The 25,522-nt window shown below is 39.6% G+C and overlaps 1 protein-coding gene across 1 annotated transcript; it reads left to right on the forward strand.

Moving 5' to 3' along the window:
* The first annotated feature begins 12,204 nt into the window (after window positions 1-12,204).
* Window positions 12,205-18,942, forward strand: LOC107040681 (leucine-rich repeat-containing protein 24). The gene is made up of 2 exons (XM_015260875.1): window positions 12,205-13,157; window positions 13,790-18,942. Exons 1-2 carry the CDS (start codon window positions 12,205-12,207, stop codon window positions 14,988-14,990), a joined length of 2,154 nt encoding a protein of 717 aa, XP_015116361.1. The 3' UTR covers window positions 14,991-18,942.
* Window positions 18,943-25,522: the final 6,580 nt, after the last annotated feature.

Raw genomic sequence — 25,522 nt, forward strand, 5'->3', positions numbered from 1 at the left:
GAAAGGTTTGTGGTTGCTAGGTGATGGCAATCGATACGTGGTAAAGCACATTCCTCACAAAGTGCTGCCATAAGTCATTCGGTAATGGCCGACCTCTTCGATTCTATCGCGTATCACGAGAACGAAACATTTTCCTTGGGCTATATTTCACTTGTTTTTAAGGTTCCTTATTCTTTTGGAGGGGCACCCGCTTGATGAAGGAGGTCACAAATACTGGGATTCAATTAAATTGGGATCAAGGATCGATAGCACAAATGCCAGCGCAAATTGGTTATGTCATGTTTTGTCGACATGTGCACAGTTGTTCACGTGAATTTTTATGCTTCATCCATATCCATTTTTCTGATTCAGGCTACAATTTGATTAGAAATTTTGAGTAGAAAGCTATATGTTCTAGCTCACACTCAAGTTTTCTCAAAGTCGCTCAAGCTTGCTCAAGGTGACTTTTGGAGTGGCAGATCGACAATAACAAATTTCAATTGCAAATTTGAGGTTTAAGTCTTCGAGTTTTAGGTTAAACTCAAGCCTGCTCAAGTTTTCTCAAGTCTGCTCAAATTTATTTTCCAAAGAGAAATCCAAAAATGGAAAAAAATCAGAATTAACGATCGATAACAAAAATTGTGTCACATTCACTAACTTTATTTTGTGAAAGCACGTACATCCCACACTGATCTCCCCTTCGAAATAAAAGTTATCCCTTTTCTCCTCCCGTTTTTACAGCCCCACAATATGGGATTCACGGATTCATGCTGCATTTCGCAATAGTTCTGATTGTTTTCTGTTTTTCAGTATGTATAATTCAACATGAACACCTGTATCCACGCGAATAGTCTCACAAGCATATCTACCCTCCATTTTTCGTACTTATAAATACCATATAAAACAAAGAGGATTACCACCGTTTATTGATACTTTTTCAGTGCATGCTCACCGGCTTACCCAGTGTTTGATCAATATAAAAGTAATATCTCATTATTCTTTGACATACACAACAAACATTCGGCTCAGCATACATACCAAATCGCCTCTAAAAGTTTGATCCCATCACTGATATTTAATGAACCGAGCCCATCAATTTTTTACACTCCCATCACTATTCCGCCTCCCTCCTCCCCGCCTTCTAGACATACATTTACGATAACAGCAGTGTTGCTCGTGAGCTCCCTAATTCAACGGTTAAACCCTCCAGAAAGAACTGCCACTAGACCCATAATTCTCCGCTCTAAAAAGAAGAAAACCACGAAAAAACGTGGAGGGCTAGCTCTTTCACTTCCGTTATAACCGACCCTGTGTTTCAAAATGTGCTGTCGTCAGTGGAAAAGCAGCGTCTCTAAGAATTGCATAGCATGAATAATATTACACTATTCCATAATGAACTAGAATCCGCCTAAATTGCCTTTTACAAAAATGTCATTTCAGAGTTCACACACTGAGTCAGCAAATTGTCGAATAAATATCATCAATTAACTATTCCCTTCCCTAAAGTGTATGAAACAAATGAATATCATTTCATATTATAATTAGACCAGCATCATTTGTAACTGCTCCGAAGCGAAATAAATGACCGAACCGGAGCCGATATCGAATTTTTACCCCAAGCGAACCGGAATTTATTGTAGCATACGCATTACAGAAAATGTTTTCACCCTGTTTTTTTCTCCCTCACTCGTTTTTTCCGTCCCCCCATCCAAGCATTTTCAATCAATGAGAGAGCCTCATTCATCAGTGAACAAAGTCATATGAACGTAAAATCCTCTCAGAGTTATTGGCCGATGGGAATAATGAATCATAGTCGCCATCCTCTACCTGTATTTGAGTGGATTTTAGAAGATGTACGGAATCCAAACAAATGGGGTCCGAGCGGCAAAATCCCCATGTGCATTACGGGAAAATCAATGTTTTCTATTCTGTTATATTCATGAAGCGATGTATCTCAATTACCGCGATTTTCAGTTTTCCATGGTCTACCGGCTAGCAATTTTGACTAATTGAGTGGAAATGAAAACAAAACATCGATTTTTCATCCACTTTGAAAAGACAATCTTTTATTCCTGAACAGATAACCTTGATTCAGTTGGTTCAATTTGATTCAAGCTAATTAAAGGTCCAAGTTGGAAGCTTTAAACTTCAGCTCAAGTTAACTTAAATTGGTTTAATACAACAAGTTTTACACAGATTAATCAAATTCGCTCAAGATAATAATAATAGATAATAATGATAGATAGCTTAAGTTCACTTAAGATAGCTCACATATACTCAGGACAGCTCACGTTCACTCAAGACAGCTCAAGTTCGTTCAGGATAGCTCAAGACAGTTCAAGTTTTCCCAAGTTCATTCAACACAGCTCAAGTGCACTCAGAGTGCCTCAAATTTCTCAAATCGCTTTCAGAAATTAATTTCTATCAGTTGATATATTCCAATCCCCTGCGCATTTCCTCATCCCGAATTTGATTAGACTCTTCACCCCGTTAATTGAAAGTACCCACCGAGTCATTGAACTTCTGCTAGGTATGAATACAATCCGGAAAATGAAAACTTTTGTAGAGCCACATGGCTGATATCATCAGCGCAGGGATTTCTGAGGAACACGGTCAATCTCCTGCACAAAGCTTTGGTCGAACCTTCCCTTTTACCCGACCTACATTGCTTATTGTGCCGCCAAAGACATACCTCGCATTGTCCCTATATGTACGCAGTGAATAGCCACTCCACACGGCAGATTTTTCAATCCACATTTTTTTCATGGATCATTGTTAGTTAGGACTGAATGAACACGCGGTTTCATAAAGGGGGGATTATCGCTGAGGTTCTAGGTGAATTTGTCCGAGTGTGATTATAGTTTCATTAGTCGCTTATATGGGCATGATGTCTTTGAGACAAAATTGTGAGAAAAAATTCAGGAGATATATTTGAGATTCCAACCCTCATGACCGAATTTTATATCGCGAGGGGTCGATTGAGAATGTTCTGATAAAGAAAAATCGCTATATCATTGTGAGGACCAATGACTGTCAGTATCTATTGACAACCGTCAAGGCTCAAGACGGGCCAAAAGTTCATAGCTGCTCCCAGAAGATATACGACCCCAGTATTACTCGAAATTTCGGAAACCTCTGAGGAATGACGGATTACCCCGTGATCGACGCACCCCACACCCATAATGACGGTGATACTGTTGTTTTTATGGGTGATATCCCGATGTTATACATAAAAGATGAAGACGTGTTATTGATTGATGGTACAAATATCATTATCTCGATCTGAAGACTTGCGTTACCCTGGAGGAGTGATTTGCGGGTGAATGATGACTCGTGGGAACTGACTGGTCCGGAGCAATAAAAAAAGCAATAAAATTTGATCGAATTCGGAATGATCCTTTTCAATTTGTTCAACAAAATGAAATCCACGGTCGACAAAATGAAATTTGTCGAGTTGTTAATATCAACTCAACCGACGAAACTCTCCCCTACTCATTCCCAATTGTTGAACAAATTCACCTGTCAATTGCTCCCTCTGCAGCCCTGAAATGTCGTTTTGAACCCGAAATAACCATAACAACATAAACGAGAGATAATTGAACAGTTGGCGAATGAGGTAGACAAGTGGTTAATTACAATGCCGTCAATCTCGTAAATTAAGCAAGTAATTAAACCCGCCGTTTCCATTAATTGTAACGAGTTACGGGAATTAAATCGATATTTTTTACGGCACCTGCGCAACTTGTATCCCAGATACTAATGACATTAATGACAATAAATTACCTCAAAGTGAATATATAAAACTAAAAAATTAATCTCTCATCTGTATTCGGATTATGGCGTGTTGTGACCTCAGACAGCCTTTTACAGCCTCATACAGCCTTTTTCAATTCACATTATACCCATGACCTTGCTACAGCGCGTTCAGGCGCACTGTGAATGTATTCACTATTATTCATCTCTTGACAACATTTTCTGCGCAACGAAAACAGAAGTTAATGGCTTGTTTTCATAGGAAGAGCAGGATGAAACAATTCAGATTCGGGAATTGCGTGTAATAAGGCCTTCGACATTGGAGACATAATTATTAGGGCTACAAAATGAATTCAATAAAAATCTCATTGAAAATAAATTAAAAAATGTATGACAAAACGCATTCAATGTCGCATTAAATCAGTCCTCGGAGACACGATTATGGATAATGCACCTAGATTTTCCCCGATGATGAATTCAGCTAGTAGATATATACCATAATATGGGGCACAATACACCGAACAGACAAGAACACGAAATCCTACATCACAATCTCGATGACAGTCATCACAGGTACAATGAGTAGAATTTAACCATGTTCCACCAAGCATATAATGTCAGAACGATGTCGCTCCCTCAACGTTTAGCTGGCATTTTCCCCCCTTCCATTTTCAAATGCCCGTGACAAGCTCGAAAGATCTATTGAATAATTACGCGCGAGTCTCCGAGACACGCCTTCGTGTGTTATAAATGTCACGTTATTTTGGGAAGCTGGTTGTCATGCGAATTCCTGGCACATATTCCAGACACCGAACTTCGGCAGTTGGCATGTACTCGTATTTGTATTTGTAGTGGGTTCAATTAAAATCATTAATTGGATGGGAAGGACTAACGATTATTGATTGAACTGAGAGAACAACATATTTGCATTATTTAATAAAAAAAAAACTGCGGGTTTGAATGCAATGAGCTTAAAAGCTTTGATTCGCATTTCGTAATTAACTTTTGGGAGTTTGTATTCGGTGCAGGTAGTGTAGTCATTCTTTTATGAGTAACTGGATACGAATTATTTACGGTGAACTGCACTCCTAGGTTTACTCGAAATATTGGGTAATGGGAGAAGTTTAATTTTTGGAGTGGGAATTTTAGAGTACGTTCAACTCCTTCATGTCACCTCGCATAAGCCTCATATGACCCTTCGACTTTTATGACGCTTATCAGCTTTCTAAAGCCTATCACATGAAGCTTCATATATTCACAAAGGTTTATATAATCACGTGAAGCTTCATAATCCTATGAAGCGTCGTACTCGATGAATTTGCCGATTCTCTCATTTTTGCTAAGAAATTACGTGGCATGTTTTGGAAGTAGAAATGGAAAGCTACGATACTTTTCGGAATAGTCCGAATTTTTATAGATCTTCACAAAAAAAATTCACACCTGATGACTCAAGTTTGCTCAAGTTCACTCAAACTGCCTCAAGTTGACTTGAGTTTGCTCAAGCTTATTTAAGTTTACTCGAGTTGACTCAAGCTAACTAAAATCAGCTCAAACTAGCTGAAGTCCATTGAAGATTGCTCAAGTTTTCGACTCAAGTTCACTCAAATTTTCACCAGTTGATTAAAGTCAGCCCAAACTATCTCAAATTCACTCAAGCTTGCTGAAGTTGACTCAAGCTCACTCAAGTCGACTCAAACTTACTCAAGTTTGCTCAAGTTGCCTCAAACTTGGTCAAATTAGCTCAAATATACCCCACGGTCCACCTCTACTACAAACCGGCAAGTTTTGCGCCTGACCTTGCATGTCTTACTACTTCTAATGATCAGAAGTGTCATAATGCGCATGTTAAATTTTTCTTGATAAAGTCATTTGAAGTTGAACTGAAATCATATAATAAACCCTCAATTTTCCATCCTTTCATCCCCTTTATAATTCGAAAGCCCCGAGTGCACATTTCTCAAAAAATTCACCATGCATTCCCCCCATTCGTTATAAATGTAAGAAACGTGTCTTTATAAACGCTCAACGCTTCCCCATTTATATCCTCACATTTGGAGCCGTGGAGAGTCTGATATATGTACAAATATATACAACACAGTAGTTTCTATTCCGAGTTACAAACGACACTCACCGTGTTTATACATAAATATGAAACACCGTATATCCTTTCTGAGTAACACATACACTTTGCGCGCGGAGAGCACTATGAAATACTAATCATTCTCGGGTATATAAAATTCACTCAGTGATGGAAATAGAATGATGATTTACACTGTGAAAAAGTCGAAACGTCAACTATTCATTAACAATCTGGTGAGAGCTGAGAGATAGCTTCATTTAACTCCAGGCAATTTTCATAATCACGGGAAAATGTAATTTACCCGGCGAGAATGTAATCCCCTATTGAATTCGCTTCTTGTCGGTTTAAAAGATTACTCGGGATTTATATTTTTCCGTCTCTGGATAGTGAAATTAATTCAGTTGGACACCAGGAAATGTACACAGGGGGTGACTCGGTGTAACTCGGATTTTAGACGTCAATTCAACGTCTCATTAGCGAACGCCTCATCAGTGACTCCTGCACTCCGAGACTTTAATCAACTTTATACAGCTGGCATGACAGTGACGTATCTGACCACTGGTAATTGATTCACCCCGGGCGAATGAATATTTCAGTGCTGATCCAAAAGTACTCTACGGATGCTTCAATCTCCTTTGACAGAGTAAAGGAGACCAAAAAAACTGAGACTAGCGTTGAGGCAAATATATGGGCTTGCAGGGGGCTTCGCTGGCTGGATTAATTCAATTTATCTTACTGCTTAGCGTTGGCTTGCACGAAGTTTGGAAAATTTCAATTGCAGTTGGTAAATGTTGACGCGTTGTAATTGAACTTGAAACAGAAGTTGAAGCAGAAAATTTATTTTGATAACACATATGCCTTCTGAACTGATTTCGTCGATTCCGCTCTGTGAAAACTAGTGCTTCTCCAGGCGTAAGTGTGGAGTTACGCCCCTTCGGTAGAGTTTTCTTTGTTAACACCTTTGATTCCGAAATTCGACGAAAAATCGATAAACCATCGAAACGCGGTAGACGCCCTTTTGACTCCCAAAAGGGGGTTTTTGGCACTTACGCCCCTTTGGCTATACGGCGACGATTTAAAAGATTGTGCCCCTCCGACGTGATTTCATCAACAACTGGCGCCATAACTCCACCGCCCCCTCCCTGACTCCCTGAAACACGCACTTGACCCAATTTATTCACTTCCCATTACATCAACAATTTACTGTTCCCTAATTTTCCGCTTCGTTGACTCGAATTTAAGTTGCCCCACACCCGGGTATGCTCGACGATATGGGCATGTTACCACAAACCAATTTCCGGGATGACGCTGCTTCATCGGGATAAGTGCGTAAGCATGGAAATAATTGATCGCGAATATCAAGACTCCGGTGGTGTGCGCAGAGAGGGCTGCAGGGACAAATGAAAAAATATGGTGGTAAGCGGTGCTCTCTCGCGCTGAATACCAAGTGCCATTTCGAGTCTACTTTTACCCTCCAGCTTTCGCCCCCTCCTCCCCCCCATGAACTTGGAAAGTTCATTGTACATGCAAGACTCGTACGTGGAGAGTAGTCGTGTCAAGACCTTCAAAAATTGAACCAATATTGAACGGTATATTGAAATGTTAATTTTCAGGGGTAAATGGTAGGTTCGGAATACATGGGTTGTTTATTCATACGAGGGGTTCCACTGGTGCATGTGCATTGCTTAATTTGTTCGGAAGGTATTCCAAAGAACCATAATGGTGCAGCCTTTCCTTTTTTATTTGTAATGTTGATTGAATTTTTCTCTTGCATTTTTCTGGGCATTGATTGGCTACTGGTTCATGCGTATTGTTTACGATCGTTAGGTATTTATTTGCTCATTGAAAAGGAGTTGATTTTTGCTCTCACTGGGTTTAGATTTGAGAATAAATATGAAAGATGATTTTTTTTTAATTTTAAGATCATTTTTCACGTTGTAGGGTTCAGGAAAATTAGTCTAGTTTTTTTTATTGTCTGCAGCAGTTCTTCAAAATTACGCAAGCCATCTATTTGAATTTTTTTTCGACAAACAAATGAATGAAAATTCCTTGTTCACGATTTCTTTTTATGAAAAAAGAAATATCACTCAATGAGGTTCAAATAACCGCTCTGATGGTCGACTATAAAATCAGAACAGCATTTTATTGAAGAAAAAATAACTGAGGTACTTGAAAATTCTTAACGTATACCCGAGACAAAAGTTATTACCCTAAAGTTGGTTCCAATGAATTTCCGTAAAAAATTCTAAATGACTCAAGTTATTGCACTCTCATAATTTATCAAGTTTTTCTATCCTCATATGTCGTTGATGAAGGCAACAATAACTGTTTGAATCAAATAATAAATTATTTCCCGAAATTTCAATTTCTAGAAACCCTCATTTAATTGTTTATTGCCTCCTAAATTGTGTAGTACAGCCAGTTGAAATTGTTCTCAATATTTGAGAAATATAGAAACCATTATCTCTGAAAAACCCGAGGACAATCATAAGAAACACCTGTTCTCTAGGGACATACCTTAATTGAGGAATCCAAGTTGTCTGCGATTCAAGCCAGTGAAATGCGTTTCCAGCAGCTTTGAAAGGTCCGCGAAAGCCCCTAAAAATCCCGAATAATGACTGAAACCACCCAAATCCGCCCATCAAAAATTAATCTCCCATTTCACTCACCAGAACCGCCCCAGAATCCCTGAAAAATTCATGTTGATGCGATTAATCTCGCCCAATTAATTACCCAAATCCGTCCAGATTACTCCAACATGTCGTTTAAGTCGTGTAATAAGCCGCAGATACACCCCGAGCCCGACCCCCCCTAAAAATCATTTGTCGGCTTTGACAGTTTGACTGATATCGAGGTTACAGTCTTACGTAATAATTTATCACCCCCCGCACACTGCACTGAGCGGAGGTGCACGCTGACGCTGCGGCATTTTGTCGTGACAATGGGTTCCTCTACCCTATATAAGAGATATCCCGAGGTAGGCGAACGACACGAGACACGACGAGCCACAGAGGTATATCGGCTTCGTGATCTCCTCAGACTATCCAACACTACTCAACACATTTGTATCCTGCCTAAGGTTGAATGTGTGGCTTTCACAATCAACGAATGTGTGCAGTTTGTCTCTCTCGAGACATTATGAGAAAATGGCGGGCTTTTCAGAGCACCTCCCCCCCCTCGCTCGCTCTATCTCCCCGGGCTCCTCTAAAATTCATCGACCTTCGGGTTCGTTTCCCCTCTGAGCTCGCGAGATACGCCGGGACGTGAAAAGAGTGGAGGTTGAGGTTGAAAAAAAGGGGGCATTGAAAGCCTCTGGACGGTATCAAAGAATTCTCTAAACAATAAACTCTTCACGGAGGTTTTTCACCTGGGATCGTTGACCCTGTCTAACTCCATCGTACCTCGGCATCTCATCATTTCCACGGGGAGAGAAAAGTTGGGGAAAAATTGTCTGGAGAGTCTCGGCAAATTTTACTGGGTGAAAGGTAATGGCGGAGGGGAATGGGGTTGAATACGTTTTTTTGTGGGGGATATGTTATGATTTGTTGAGGAAAAAATGGCATATGTGAATGCAAAGATTATGGTTTTTCTGTGGGGAAAAAATTATTTGATGGAGAGGAACAGATTTACTTGTAGGAAATTTAATCTTTCATGAAGATGAATTTTTCGTCGGGATCCTCAGAAATTTCTCTAGAAGAATTCAAACTGCTGGCAGGATAAAAATCTATTGCATGACAATCATTTGATCTGAGAGAACTCCGTACACAGTAAAAAATCCAGAGTGGAAGGAGAGAAATATTCAATAAAAATTACGTATCTTTTCCGTAAATCCGTAGCGAAATGTGGTTGTAGGAAATTTTGAGGAACTGTCACGGAACTTCTCCAGAGCGTTCCGTAATTTTTATCTGAATCTCCTGTGAAAAATTATGTACTACACCCATTTCGGCCAACATTCACGTTTTTTTCATTTTTCTGGCAAATTATTGATCGGATTGACGCAAAATATTAAATATCATTATTGACTGACTCACGAAGTTTCATGGTTTCCTACCTCATAGAAATCCCATCCAATCATTTCCTATGACGTCACAAAGATGTGGAACGCCACATAAGTTCCCTTCTTCATTGTGCCTCATAGAATTCTCTGCAGAACGAATTCATTTACCCAAAAGACATATAAATGTCTCACGAGAACAATTACTACTACGAAAATTATCATGTTGTGGTGGAAGCTTTCTTTTTGTTCGCAAGTAAATTGATTCAGCGCGACAAAAGATCTCTTCAGGGGAACATATCAGTAGCGAAGTGGTAAGACGGTTTAAGTCGACTTTTTGAGAAATATTTCCGAATCTAAGGGACATAGCCAAATTTTCGTAATTACATTTTTTGTAGCACTTAATCGGTTCTATAAAAAAGGTTATAACAAAAATTTTGCTATATCCCTTAGATTCCGAGATATCCATTGAAAACTGGTCAATAATCGAAATTGTACCGTTTTACCACTTCGCTACTGATATAATTCTTCGACAGAAACAATTTTTTCTCTCAGTGCAGATATCGAGAAATCATTCACTTGGCCTAATTTTCCACCTGATTTATTGGGTAATTTCGAAGGATTACGTTTTGGGAATTAACATTGAAAAAATACCTGTTCAAAAATATCTCGTTATTTTCCCTTCCACAGCAAATCCAGCATTTGCACCTCTCGTAGAAATTTCTCCCTCTCCCAGCCCCAGCTTTTGTGAAAACGGCGCGAGAAGGAAATCTTCCTGAACACGCGGCGAGATCATTTGGCATGATTAATGTCGTGCCACGTTAGGTAGATACTTGGGAGAGAGGAAGTAGCGGGAGGGAGTTAGAGAAGAGAGGACAGGAGCCAGGAAAATATGCATCACCCTTGACCCGGGCATTCCTCCCCCACTCGGGTCTTTAAACTCATATATTTTTCACACGGTAAATTATCCGTCTAGCTGTTCAAATATTTCAACTGCTCCTCATTATCATCATACATCTTCCTACGTAATGATGAGAGTTCGCAAGTTGATGATATTTTTCATTCAAATTCTCGAAAACTCAGTGCACATATTCGTAGCATGGAGATGTTTTTAAATGTGCAATTTGTATGAAATTATTTTACTAAATTATTTGAACAAAAGTCAAACGTTCCTAATTTCATGGACCTGAAATGTTTTAAAATCATTTCGATCGGGGAAATTTAATAGATCAACACAAAATATCACTCGACGTCCGATTATTTTACAAAATCCAGACACCAGTTCGTTCGATACATTGATCGTCAAAATTCCCACTTATTTAATCACCTCAATGCCCATTAATAGTTTGTCCTAATTAATATTTGCACGGACTGGACTGTATGACTTACAACAGTTACGGTGTCTCGAGACAGACGACACTTCGACATATAAAAAAGGCGCAAAGGGGCAAACAAACAAACAAATAGACAACAAAGATTAACTGAACTGAAAATTATTGAAATCACCAGATATCGTCCCATTATCGATACTCAATCAAATGAACCAGGAACCTGCAGTCAAGCCGGTAATATTTTCTCAAACTTAAACGCAATAAGAGCGAATATCAACTTCTTTATTACTGCATGAACAAATACATAACGATCATGAATAATGTGTACAGACGAATTGAAGTCTGAATTGACAAGTCAATTCACGCTTGCGAAGCGCCCCCTCTCTTACAACCGGCCCAAATATGATCCTCAAAATTTATGTGACTTCACTTCTATCAACATATTCTCCTCAAACTTTTAAAAGTCACAAATAAACCAGCCTTGACCCGCATCTCCAAGCTCTCCGCTCTCACCGTCGTCCCCCAAAAATTCACCGCGAAAGCTCGCCCCCTTAAACTTCACTTATAAATCTCCCGAAAAGTTACGAGCACTCTCATAAACGATATAACGCGAAAAAACCTCGTCCCCCCGGCGCACCGCGAAAAAAACCCAATTTATTCATTTTTTGTTTTCAGATAGCCGGATGGTGATACACCGATGAAGGTTGGCATCGTCAATGGCCTGGGGAATCAATTTACAAAGAGTGGGGATGGATATGCCCTGGAGGGAGAGTAAAATGAACTGGATTGGAATAATGCAAGACTGGCAGAAGCGCCAGCTATAGTTGACGGATCCATCAGTTTCAAGAATAAGAGGAGGCAGACAAGGACAACCGTTCGCGAATAGAAAAAAAAGTACGTAAAAGAGGTGCAATATAGGAGGACGACAAAAAAAAGTGGCTAGATTGAAATATCCAGTGAGACGTTAAGCGCTGAAAAAGGAATATAAGCGAGAGGGGAAGGGGGATGAAAATGCCCGAGCACTATTAACCATTGTCTTCCATTTTCTCATCCCCATGAGATACACAATGAGACTAAAATGTTGGTGGTTGATAATCGTGCTCCTCGTAGCAACGATGACGACTCAAACAATTGCTTGTCCCCCAACATGTGCATGCAAATGGAAAGGTGGAAAGGAGGCAGTTGAATGTGCAAATCGTAATTTGACTCGTCTACCCCAGGGAGCACCGGAGGAAACACAGGTGTTGGATCTGTCAAGCAATCACCTTGTAAAACTGCAAGCCGAGAGTTTCCGAAATCTGGGTCTCGTGAATCTCCAGAAGTTGTACTTGTCAAAATCAAACATAAGTCAGATATCGCCACAAGCATTGGTCGGTCTCGTTGGTCTCGTTGAGTTGGACTTGAGTGTTAACAGCATTATCGATGTGCCCTCGGAGACATTTCCCTCGTGTCCGAGTCTCATGAGGCTGATACTCAGTGGCAATCCAATACGGAGATTATCACGCGATGCCTTCAAACCACTGACACAATTGACAACACTGGAGTTGAGCAAGTGCCAGCTGACAAGCATTGAGCAGGGTGCCTTCAACGGTCTCCAGTCACTCGAGTGGTTGAGACTCAACGACAACAGGCTCACCTATGTTCCTGAAATGACACTACCCCTCAACGGTAATCTCCACGGTCTAACACTCCACAATAACCCCTGGTTATGTAACTGCCGTCTGCGGCCTATGCAAGATTGGTTGAAGCAGTCAGCGCCAGCTGCACCGCAGGAGTCCGATCCCGTCTGTGATGCACCACCTAGACTCCATCAGCGGCCGATTAAAACCGTTAAACTCGATGATCTCGCTTGTCTACCGGAGATTCAGACTGAACAAGTGGTTGAAGTTGATGAGGGAGCAAACGTGACTCTCCATTGTAATGTCTACGCCATTCCCGCAGCTACAATCTCGTGGTGGATCAACGGACAAAAATGTGAGACACAGAAGGACAACGACTCTTCCATCTCGGCCTATGTCAGGTAAGAATTATGATCCATTACTCTCACGTTTTCATCCCACTGACATTTGATTTGATTTCTGATATTCTTCACCACACACTGGCCATCACTCTTGCCCTTTTTTCCTCGGCACCCCTAGCGCAAATGGCCCTAGACAATGGCTTCAATTATACGGAGAAAATAGAACTGTCCATCTGACGTTCCTGAAAGAACAATAGGTAAGCCCGTTCAAGTGGCAACACGGGTGAGAAAGAAAATTCGATTTAGATTCAGAGCGGGTTCTTTGACCCATGATGAAATACATGGGTTTAGGATGTGAACCTGTCGTCTCGCCTTTCCACTGTCATCATGACCGATCATTATGGTGCATTTTATCCACCCCGACGGGCATTGTGAAGCGATAGAGTTAAGGGGAGGATTAGGACCCCAGATCGCCCCGGTCACTTTTCTTACCGTCAGTAATCCCTCAGGAACAAAAGAGGAGAGAAAAATTAAGCGCCATTCTTCCGCTGTTCCGGTCATTTTTTCACGAACCGCTCTCTCTGATGAGATTGATTCATCAATTTTATTCCCCCCAGCCCCTCCCAGCCGTGATGTCAACCCCACGTCGACCCCAAAAAATCATCAATTCATCAATTCCCTTTTTTTTCCAGGTACATCTGTAAACAGCAGGGTCACATAAACTTGACAAATATTCTCCACATATACGGAGCCGACAAGAATGATGAGGGTACATTCACTTGCATCGCTGAGAACACAGCAGGATCAGTCGAGGCAAATTTGTCACTCCACGTGAGATTCCTCGAGCGCAGTACAGTCGAGCCACCATTTGAGAATTCCAACACAAGTTACGTGGCCGCTGTTGCAGCAGGTGCTCTCGTAGGTACACTCTTGGCACTTGGTTGTGTGATTGGTGGTATAATATTGTGTGCAAAAAGACGTAGGGACCAAAAACGTAATGCCAAAAGTCTGTCATCCCAGAGTAAAGTGTCATCGCCAATCGTAAAGGACACAGAAACATTGCCCCACAAAACCGCAACCGACACGCTGACATTCGATAATCAACAGCAGGTGATGTACACAGAGCGTGAATTAGCGCGCACAGCATCACTAGACAGACGAGAGACAGTGGAGGCATACAGAGGCCCAGTACCAAAGTACCTAACTGAACCAGACCTGATAAACGAAGTCTATCCAACGACAAATCCAACAAATACGACTGACAATTACACCCTCTACCAGCACCAGATAACTCAGCCTCGTCATGTGCTCGATTACGCGGATACGCGATACTCATTGCAGCCAACAATGGATCCACGTCCAAGTCTCTCCCAAATACCGTACCTCGATCAGGACGGCTATCCATTGAATTTTGGCCTTCCCAAAATCTCGCTGAACGCTGTAAGCTGTACACTACCCCGACTACGGCACAGAATGCCCGAGGGTTCAGCAGCAGCGCCAACAGCTCGCTACACACGTGAAGCTGAATTTCTAGCGAGATCAACACCCCACGAGACAGCTGTGCTCTCTCGTGCTGATACCCGTTACACAGCTGACGGTTATCCTTATCCAATGGCTTATCAGCCAATCACCTCACCAGTGAGACAACCCCTGCAGATACCACCGTACGTATCACCGGAGATTGTCATGCCGGAGGTCAGTGATGTGCCATTCATACCATCACCCCCAGCGGCATACAAGGGTGAACCAACGCCCCTATCACCAAGATCACTGATGAGTAAAACGGCGCACGAAGCGGCAGCTGCTGTTGCTGCTAGGGCTGATGATGCACGACCACCAGATCATCCTGAAAGCCCCGACGAGGGTTACGTTGGCGATGCCATGGATGTCTGAGGGACAGCTAGACTCGAGCGTCGGCGCAATGATGAATCTAAATCCAGCGACGTTTGAGGGCCCGAGTCAGCTGCAAATATGACGCGACGAGGCGGGAGATGTACATACTCATGATGTTGGAAGGCTTGACCGAGGCAATCACCCATGTTACTGGAGGTGTCAGACCAACTGACCGCCGGATCAACCTCGGAAGAGGAAAGGGGGAAATACCACACAACCGGTCAATTGCAGTAACGCTCACCTGGACGGCCCATATTATGTGGAGTAGTTGGGATTCAAGGGAAATGAGGGAGGACGGATGGCAGGTTGCTACTGTTGACATCCATCGCCCTTCCCCTCCTCCCTCTCTTTCTCTCTCTGACCCCTTTTATCTCACGTCGGTGCGCCAGTAAATCAGCGAAACGTAGGGCTCATCGATCGCTGGGTCTGGCATGTGTAAAGGCACTCGGGGGAGTCCCACGTGGTTCAATGCACCTATTCCTTATCCCCCCCTTGGTTCTAGTCCGTTCTTTTTGGGATTCCCCGGTCTCGATTGGATTCTTGGGGCCGATGACACCCGATGCCGAGTCTCTAGTGCGCTCAATAGTAAAGAGATTGATTTGGGTGAACACTCATTGTTTTAGAGACAGTGTGATAAGTGAGTGATACTGGACAATGAACATTTTTATAATGAAAATGGTGGAAATGTGCTCAATAACACTTGTAACGAGATGACGAATACATTTTGATATTAGTAGGGAGTGAATGTTCATGAGTGTCTTTCGATAAGTGAATTATTGAGTTTTAAGCAGTTCGATATTGATCCTCATGTCGTGCTGATAGTTATGCGGTAGACAATGGGGGTATTGAGAATTGAGATCGTTATCTGGGCTCTTGGGTAGTTGTGAGGGGTTAAAGTTTTATCCGGAGGTCGGTGCAATTATTCACGAGCGAGATTGATTTAATTTGCATATTATCCATAGACAAGGAGATTGGAACTTACCGGAGGATGATAATGGTATTGCGTGGTTATACTCGACATGATGATGATTATTTGGTGATGGATGTTCTTCGGGTATTATTTATTTATTTGATTTTATTGTTACTGTGGGTGATGCGTACGGTTAATGCTGCTAAGGTGGAGCTCAAAAGTTTAATGTGGTTGTTCGAGAGAATGAGGGGATGATTAATGAAACATCTAGAGATATTTAGTGGCACGATAATAATGTTGGTAGATTTTATATAGACGATAAGTTTCACCGTGTTCTACAGGGTATAATGGCGATTATGTGAAAGTTCGTGTTACAAAAATGATTTTGTTTGAGATTTTTTTTTGTCCTGATCACTCAACGGAGATAACTTCTCCCTTGATTTGTTGATTAATTTCTCGTCTCAAGCACAACTCAACTCGCGTATGATAGACCCGTGTGTTACAATGACATCTAAGAGTCTAAACTTTTTGGATGTTAGATGTTGGAGTTGATACGATAAATTCCGTATAAAAGTTTTCAGACCTTCGGGTTTGAGTAAGAGCACTTATTCCGGATGCTAGTTGCAATGGACTTTTCTCCCGGGATTTTGAATTTACCACTACCAATCGTTTCAACTCCGAGATTCCGTACTCCTCCACTTTCTTATCATTTGAAATGTAGAATTCATGCCAAATGTTCTTCCCCCTGTATTTCCTGCCTTTCATCTTCCATTCGCTCGGCGCTCAGTTTTCACTCCTATATCTCTCGGAATTCAGAAAAATTTGGTCAGAAAAGTTTTTAGATTTAACTCTTATCTCGGAGGGCAACTCGCACTCTTACGAGCCGAGCTCACGGTGCTATCGTGCGACTTCACAGCCGTTTTGGAATATTATCCGTTATCTCTTTGCCGGCGAACAAATTCAATTCCAACGGGCTTTCGGCATCTGTTTTGGTTGTTGAGGATTTTATTTACAGTGGAATATTTCCAACGGTTGGACGTATTTTTTAACGAATTCATCGCTTGATAGTGAAATTTCATCCGGAAATTTCATTTTGTTTTCATCTAGATGATGTCAATATTGTTCCGCGGCTGTAATTAAAAAACTATTGACTTATTCCGCCCTGTTGATTTTTAGCTAGAATATTCATATGTCGGAGGTGACTGTGGAAAATGCAAATCTTTTTTAATATTATTTATTGCCTCTTCGCCAGTAAATAAGAATTAGATTCCAGTTCTGTTTTACACGGGAATTCATCGGTTAATAAATACTATAAACTTTGTTGGCTGATAATGGACCCCAGCTAGAAGGAATTACAAAATGATTGTTTTGGTGGAAACGTTTTTTTGTCCATCAGTAAATTAATTAAACGCGACCAAGATCTCTTCAGGGGAACATATCATTTTTCGGCAGAGCTTATTATTTCTTTCCGTTTATCCAATGGATAAAGTTTTCAACTGAAGAAAGTCTGGGCGACTCCGGAAAGTCCCGTTTTTTCGGCCCTCATCAAACTGCGAGCGAAACCACTACAATGTCTATTTTTCCTTTCCGTTTATCAGAACGAGAAAAACCGAAATAACGCACTGCCTCAATGAGCACGAGTGACTCCAACCCGGAGTCCAACTTCCACGTATTGAAAAATCCCCCGCAAAAAATATCTACCCTCTAGTTCCGTGAATAGTGCTGAATCCTTAGGTCAAATGTTAACGAGTTCCGCAAACTCCAAATTTTTTCCGATCCACCAGAGGCGGAGATAAAAATACTGGGCGAGCAGAATGTGTACATAGTTAACTCCCAGTGGTCATCGTGGTTTCCAACCCCTCCGAAAAAGAGGCAAAACATTTCGGAGAAATTGTGCGGTGTTCGATGGAAAACCTTCGTTTACTCCATCCCCTAGCTTTGGTCACTGCAAAATATTTTGAAAACTTATTTTTTCGTGCAACGGCGGAGGCAGAAATGGCGCACTATCCACTCGGGGCATTTTTGCTCGCATTTTTGTTATTGTTAACTGAGGCCGTAAATTGAAATATGTTGCGGAAATTGTACAATTAATTCTTCTCGTTTTCACATTCACTGACTTGTTAATTGACATTCAAATTTTTTGCAATGTTCATCAATTTCCCATCTCGATTGAAATTTCATTCGTGCGTTCCGTTTAAAATTTCAGACCCCCATCGATATCTCGATCTAAGAGACTAATGCTAAAACTTCCCATCAAAAAAGAAACAAGTCAAGAATAAAAAAACACGAAAAGACACGAGAACTTTTAAACAACCGAGATAACTCTCGAGTTGAACAAAATTTACTGTCAAAAAGCGTGTTTCAACCCCCGAAAAAAAAGAATGACAAAAAATTTCCGAGAAATTGTGCGGTGCTCGATGGAAAACCTTCGTTTACTTTATCCCCTGGCGTTGGTTACTGCAAAATATTTTTAAAACTTTTATTTTTTCGGGCAACGGCGGTGGCAGAAATTGCGGACAATCCCCTGGGGGTATTTTTGCTCGCATTTTTATTATTGTTAACCGAGGCCATAAATTGAAATATGTTGCGGAAACTGTACCATTAATTCTTCTCTTTTTCAGACTCACTGACCTCTTAATTTACATTCAAATTTTTTACAACTTCACCAATTTCCCATTTCGATTGAAATTCCATTCGTGCGTTCCGTTTAAAATTCCAGACCCCCATCGATATTTCGATCTAAGAGACTCCTTCTAAGCCATCCCACCACAAACGAAACAAGTCAAGAATAAAAAAAAGCAAACAGACACGCGAACTTTGAAACAACCGAGATAACTCTCGACTTGATCAACCCACTGAGAAACCTAAACCTAAAAAAATGTAATAATAATATCAGGAATAGTCACAAAGATTATCTGATAACCTAATCATAAGCATAAGTATATTCTTTTTTAAGGAAAAAAAAACAATTGTAGATATACGAAGATAACTATATTATACTGGATTGTATGCAATTAAATAAAGCAATTGAAAATGAATGAAACTGTTAGAGGATAACCAAAGAGAAAAAAAATTCAAGTGTTTCCTTCAATTTCCCTCAGCCCTCTTCTTTTCCCCTGGTACATCACTCCGGAGAATGGAATGAAATGAAGTGTGCCGTAGCTGATGCTATTCTATCCTGAAAATAGCTACGAGTATCCCCACACCTCGATCGTCTTCTACAATGGCAACTTCCACTTCGCAATTGTACATGAAAGGGATCGGTCGGCTGTTCTCCCCCCCTTCCCATTGGGTTTTGCCTTGGATTGTCGATTGGATACGTAATCCAATGGATTTCTTCCACCTTATGGCCGACCAAGTTCAACGAGCCTCAACGATGAGAGAAAAGAATTTTATCGTCCACTCTCTCTGGTACTTTATATTCTCATCTTAATTGCTCTATCTTTATCTCGATCTTGAATTCTAATGAAATTGAATTAAATTATTCGTTCCTCGGGAGTGAGAGGATTTTTCTTTGTTGAAGAGGGCATGGAGTAATTATTTTTTCTCAACCTTTGTGCTTGATGAAATCATCTGTCTGCAGAAAATTGGGATAGGAAGCTCGTAAGGGCCATGAGGGCGTCCTGAGGGTCAGAGAAGTTCTGTCAAGGTTATGTCATGTTATCACGTACGATAAAATTAAATAGAAAATCCCGATTCTTGCAGAGGAATTCTGTAAGAATTCTATTGGAGTTCTATTAAAATTATTATATTAGAAAATGTTATTCATTTTTTACGCGAATTATGTTGATAATTGCATAATTTTTACGTGCGTTTTTCAATTGATATTTGTTCACGGAAAAATATGTAGATGTTGCTTTTTCGATATAACCCATTATATTAGGATTACTAGGGTGCCCCCATATGACCCCCATGAACCTTATTCTAGCCCTCATGACCCTTAATTTCGGTGTCTTAATTTCGAGTATCAATTTTTTATCAGTTCTATTAAAGTTCTGTTAGAAAATTCAATTTTTTACGCCAACTCTAGTAATAATGACGTCTATAAGACTTCTAGAAAACGAATTTGCCAAGTTTTTTTCTACTTGAATTTTATTACGAGAAACAAATGGAAATATAAGGGAACAAAATTGGGAAATTTATTCCAGGTATTTATTTTGTTGGGATGATGATCGATTCGCAGGAAAATAAAAGTTTCGATTTTTCAATGTCTCCGGAAGGTTTTAAAATTGATATATTTTTTCAAATAATGAAAGAATACCTATCAACTCCATTTCTATCCTCACATTTTGATAGAATCCATAAAAAAATAGCAAAGAATAAAAATCGGAGATAAAAAATTTTATCGGATTAATATAATGTAATAATCATTTCAATAGTACTCCAATAGAAATTCAATAGAATTTCCCAAAGAAAGCGCCAAGTTCTATTAAATTCCTAAATACTTGATCTTAGTGCCAAAAATCATCCAAATCATTTTTTCTTTTTTAAATAATGGCAATCACGCTGAAATCCACTTCATCCTGGAGTCATGATGTCGCTCAATCCCCGCTTCATGCCTCCCCCCCCCCTTCGCCCTTCTAGTCTCATTGGAGCGTGCAGGAGACATCGGGGCGAGTCGAACGGGTGGAGAAAACGAAACGAAAGCTGCATTGTAATCCCCAGTCGACTAACAGGTTGTGACATTCGAGGAGAAAGTTCCGGAAATTGGTTTGGGGGGTATTGGTTGAGGAGGCGGTGGGTGAATGCAAAGGGTGAATTTGGGGGGAGCTGGTGCACGAAGCACGGAAACGAACTCCGATTCCTGGGGAGGGCTGGATAACCGTCGATTTCGTCGTTTCCTCCGAGTTTTGCGCACTGGGAATAAAAAAATTCTGGAATTTAATTTTCTTCTTTATTTGAAAAACCGAGGAAACTGAGAAAAAAGACTACCCGTTTTGCCCCAGCAGTTTTAGACATCAGATGGAAGAGAAATGATTTTTTTTTTCATAATTGCAAGTTCTAAAAAAATGTCGTTTCTCGTTTCAGAGATTTTTTCCATATTTTTCGTTGAAAAATTCTGATGAAAATTTTTTTTGTCGACAATAGGGGCGTTTGATACAGAAAAATCATGTGGAAAATAGGAATTCCATCGTTAGAGGATCACGAGAATTTTTCATAGATAAAAGCGGGGAGAGGGAGAACGAAAATTTTTTTAAATGCCATTTCTCGTTTGAGAGTTTTTTTCAATTTTTTCGTTGAAAAACACGGATTAAAAATTTTTTTATCTACAATAGAGGCGTTTTGGCGCAGAAAAATCAAATGAAATATGGAAGGATCACGAGCATTATTTCCAGATAAAAACGGGGAGAGGGAGATCAAAAATAAAAAAAATTGGGGCAAAAGGGTCTTTGACGAACGCAGTGCTCAGGGAAATAATGTAAAATCCGCTACTGAAATCTGCAATTACGAATAGATAGAGAGGGAGCATTTCTTTTTCGTCATTCTGTTTGAGGGTATTACAATGGACTTTATAAAATTAGGATGGAGAAATTAGGGTATGGTGGATAATGAAGAGTTTGCGTATTCCCGTCACGGTTTTAGACTCGTTCTCAAAGTACAACGGAAAACGGGGTTTGAGGGGATGTACAATCAAATTTAACAAGGGAAAATGACATTTAGTTCTTGCGCGGTTAATTGAATTTTCAATGCGGATATATCACGAATTATTTTTTTTTTCTCAATTTCAATCAATTTTTTTTTGTGAGTTTTATTTCGTTTTTAAAAACGAAAAGAACTTCTTCCTTTTCCAAGAAAAAAATTAACGACAATATCCTTCGCGTGATTTCAAGAGCTATTTTTTAAAAATATGTTGGGGATCTTTGTTGAGTTGACTTTTCGATTGAAAATTTTGTTTTTTTTTTTGGAAAATGAAACAGTTTTTTCCCGGTGTGATCCTCCCCTGAAATGATTGAATTATTCATTTTTATATACTGGCTTTCTTTATTTGTAAATAGTCCGAATGAACAATTATACCACCCCTAAAATCCCCAATTATCCAGCGACCTGCCACTCCCCGGAAATTCTCACGATACACGTTTAATTAACGGCCACCGTGTTTACGCGTTAATACGGGTGCAACCGCATAAGAAAATGAAATTATCTTCATACTGGAATTATAGTTGCGGCCTTATGAGTTCCAAAATTGCGGTGCACGAAGTTAAATAATTTCATCATTCCCGAGTGCATTCATGCGCGTGAATATCCGAGTAGGTAACATCAGTTTCGACATCCACTCAAAGTTTCTTAATCGGCTGACTGGCAGCTGACTGTATCTACTTACCTCGGCACCATCAGTTTTGACCCCGAGCCAATCACTCGATCTATAAACATTATAGATTGAATATCTTGTCTCCGGGTGACATGAGTTCCCAACAGATAATTTGATTTTATATATTTAGAACTTCAACACAAATCACCGTTGAGAGAAAAGACGTTTTAATATTTAGAGTATTGAAAAAAAAAAATTCCATCAACCGTTGACACGAAATTTCATATTTCACTGAAAATTCAATTAAATTCATTGAGAATTTAAGAATATATTCATCCGCACTTTTCGATTTTTCAATGAAATTTAATGTTGTAATTCATCTGAAATTTACAATTTTCAGTGATTTTTCCACATTGAATTTTCAATAACAAAATTCCTTGACATTTCAGTGGAAAATTTCATATTTCACTGAAAATTCAATGAAATTCATTGAGAATTTAAGAATATATTCATCCGCAATTTTCGATTTTTCAATGAAATTTAATGTTGTAATTCATCTGAAATTTATAATTTTCAGTGATTTTTCGACATTGAATTTTCAATGACAAAATTCCTTGACATTTTAGTGGAACTATGACAATTTCAGTCGAAAATTGTCAATAGTGCGCGCTATTTTCTCCGCTCAATAAATTATTCTTCTTCCATTACAGTTTGTAATTTTATAAATACGCGAGTTAACACACCTCTTTTTTAAATTTACACAATTCAACGTGTACAGACTTCTACACTATTTCAATATGACACCGAATTAAACTCGCCGGAATTGTTCCCGAGAGAATCCTCCACGAGAACCCTTTATTTATACACCGTCAGAGCCCATCAAACTTCGCTGCGTTCACGTCTGAGAAGGGTCTCAGTTTGTTTAACTTTTCGATTAACTCCTCTGAGGTGCGAATTACTCGAGGCGTTGGTATTTAACGCAGTTCCCTCTGTTATTTTTCATTCCCCATATTCGATGAATAATGCAGGGATTTCGTAAAAAACATACAAAACGTCAAATGAAAATTTTCCCAAAAACTTTCGCCTCGGGTGGCTGAGTAATTGGATATTTTTGCAATCCAAGGGCCAGGCGAGAGAAGCGATTTATTGTTTCCCTAAGATACACAACATCCCCATGGGCTCAATCAAAATATAACATAATGTTCACAAATTATCCATCATATTTTTGTATTCATTTACGTTTTTTTGTGCAATTGTTGTTCACGTTTGTGTTTCGCTCTGTAATTCGTTTGTTTTTAATTAATTAAATAACTAGATAGATTAAATTACTTTCTGTTAGTTTAGTTTATTATTCCACAATTGAATGTTTTCTTAAAATTACATTATTTTTTTACGATTTCCATTGAAAAAGTTTCGACTTTTTTCAAATATATTATTCTTCTCGCAGCTACAGCATTCAATTTTGCAGTTTCTTTGTAGAAATTAGTTTATATTTCAGTAGCAAATCGGTAAAGGATGATAAGTCGTTTTTTTTTTCGAAAATTAGTTATTAATGGAAAACGATTCTATATATTGTATTACACATCCCCTATAAACGATTTGAGTTTAAAAAATTGACTATATTTTTATTCAAGTGAAAAACGGAATAAGCCCGGAATTTCATTCTCAACTATCATCCCGTGAGTTAAATTGACTTATTCCGATATGAATTTTTTTTTAGCGAAATAAGTCGACTTATACCTTCATTCTCCTTTCATGAATCCTTTGATATGAATTTTATTGAAAGAGATTTCAAAACTCCACACGGAAATTGTTTCGTGCACATCATTAATTCAGTGATTTATTAATTTTTCCATCTTTAATATTAGAAATGCGCAAAATGAGTCAATAAAGAGAAAAAAAACAGACAAATAAATCAATACTTATCAACTCGCCAGAAATCAACAACTCGAGACATTCGCAATGTTCTCCGCCCATCCCCACCCAGAAGGCCCTCGACACTCCTAAATTCGTAATTACAACTTCTCCAACGTTTTCCCTCAATTCCCTCCTCCCCCTCCGTCCCGTCAACATCTTTCGGTAAACTCCATTGCACTGAGTACGCCCAACAACTCCAAACAAAAAAAATTAACAATTGTGTTATGGGCGTATCCATTTAGATTGAGTAAACAGAGAGCCACTGCTAACTGCATAGAGCCTGCGTGAACACGTTCATCGGATAGCTGAAACCAAGTTATACGTTGCCCCGCAACTATATGGAATCTCTCGCACGTTCAGTTGTTTAATACTACCAGGCATTTAACGGTCTATCCTTTGTTGAATTATCGGCATCGATTGCGCACTGCAGCAACTCAGATATGACGCAATTCCTTTTCGATAATAAAACCGGGGTCAAACGAAATGAATTTGATTTTTCTCTTAACATTCTGAATTTTTTGCTTCCGGGTGGAAGCATGGTAGACGTTCAAATTCAAGTTTTTGATTTTTTGTGTTATTGCAAATCATTATGATTCAAAAAGTCCGAAAATGCAGTTTTTAGACTGTCTCCTTACGTGTGTGTGATAAAGTTCTTCTTCAATTGTTCGCTAATGACACATATGTGAAATAAACAGTGAATTACACATGATAGAAGGAAATAATGTGTAAGAGAACCGTTGGGGCGCATATTGCTAATTTATCAGTAAAAATAACTATACTATATACACTACAAGAGCAATTTCCCGCTTGTTTTCATTGATTTAAAATAAAAATCGTTTTTTTCGGTCAATCCATTTTCCCCGGATCATGCAATACTGAATGTTTATCTCGGAAATAGTACAGTCAAAGGTTGGGCTGGTATGCGGTGGTTTTGTACGAGTAAAAACAATAATTAGAGGGGGTGGGGATAGGGCAGTGGGTGGGGAAAAAAAATGAGTAAAAATACATATTGGGGAAATTGGTTTTGAGGCCGGTGCTACACCAGATATTGCATTTGCTTTTCCCTTCCTTCCATATTGTTTCCGTCGCCTCGAGTCTCATTGCCATTTTTTTTCTAATTTATTTTTTATTGAATGTGAGGATGGGCACGGGGGAAATGGATTGGTTTAATTAAATGGCTTCCTTTTGAAAATTGGTTTTATGCTTGGTGGAGTGGTAAGGAGATTAATATGGGGTTTTGGCGGGGGTTTTGAGAGGTTATGTTATAAATTTTAATTTTCCGATATCTCTGCGAAAGTTAAATTGGAAATATTCTTTCGGATAATGAAAAACTGCCCGGGGATGCCTCATTAGCTAATAGCCTCGAGAGCTTATGATTTTCACGAAGCCTCCATCTGATTTTGTGACTTCCAAAAGGCCTCAAAACGACCTACGTATGACTTTCATACAGCCTTT

The sequence above is a fragment of the Diachasma alloeum genome, unplaced genomic scaffold (genome assembly GCF_001412515.2).
Source record: "Diachasma alloeum isolate Michigan unplaced genomic scaffold, Dall2.0 Dall_scaffold_00339, whole genome shotgun sequence".
NCBI classification, from domain to species: domain Eukaryota; kingdom Metazoa; phylum Arthropoda; class Insecta; order Hymenoptera; family Braconidae; genus Diachasma; species Diachasma alloeum.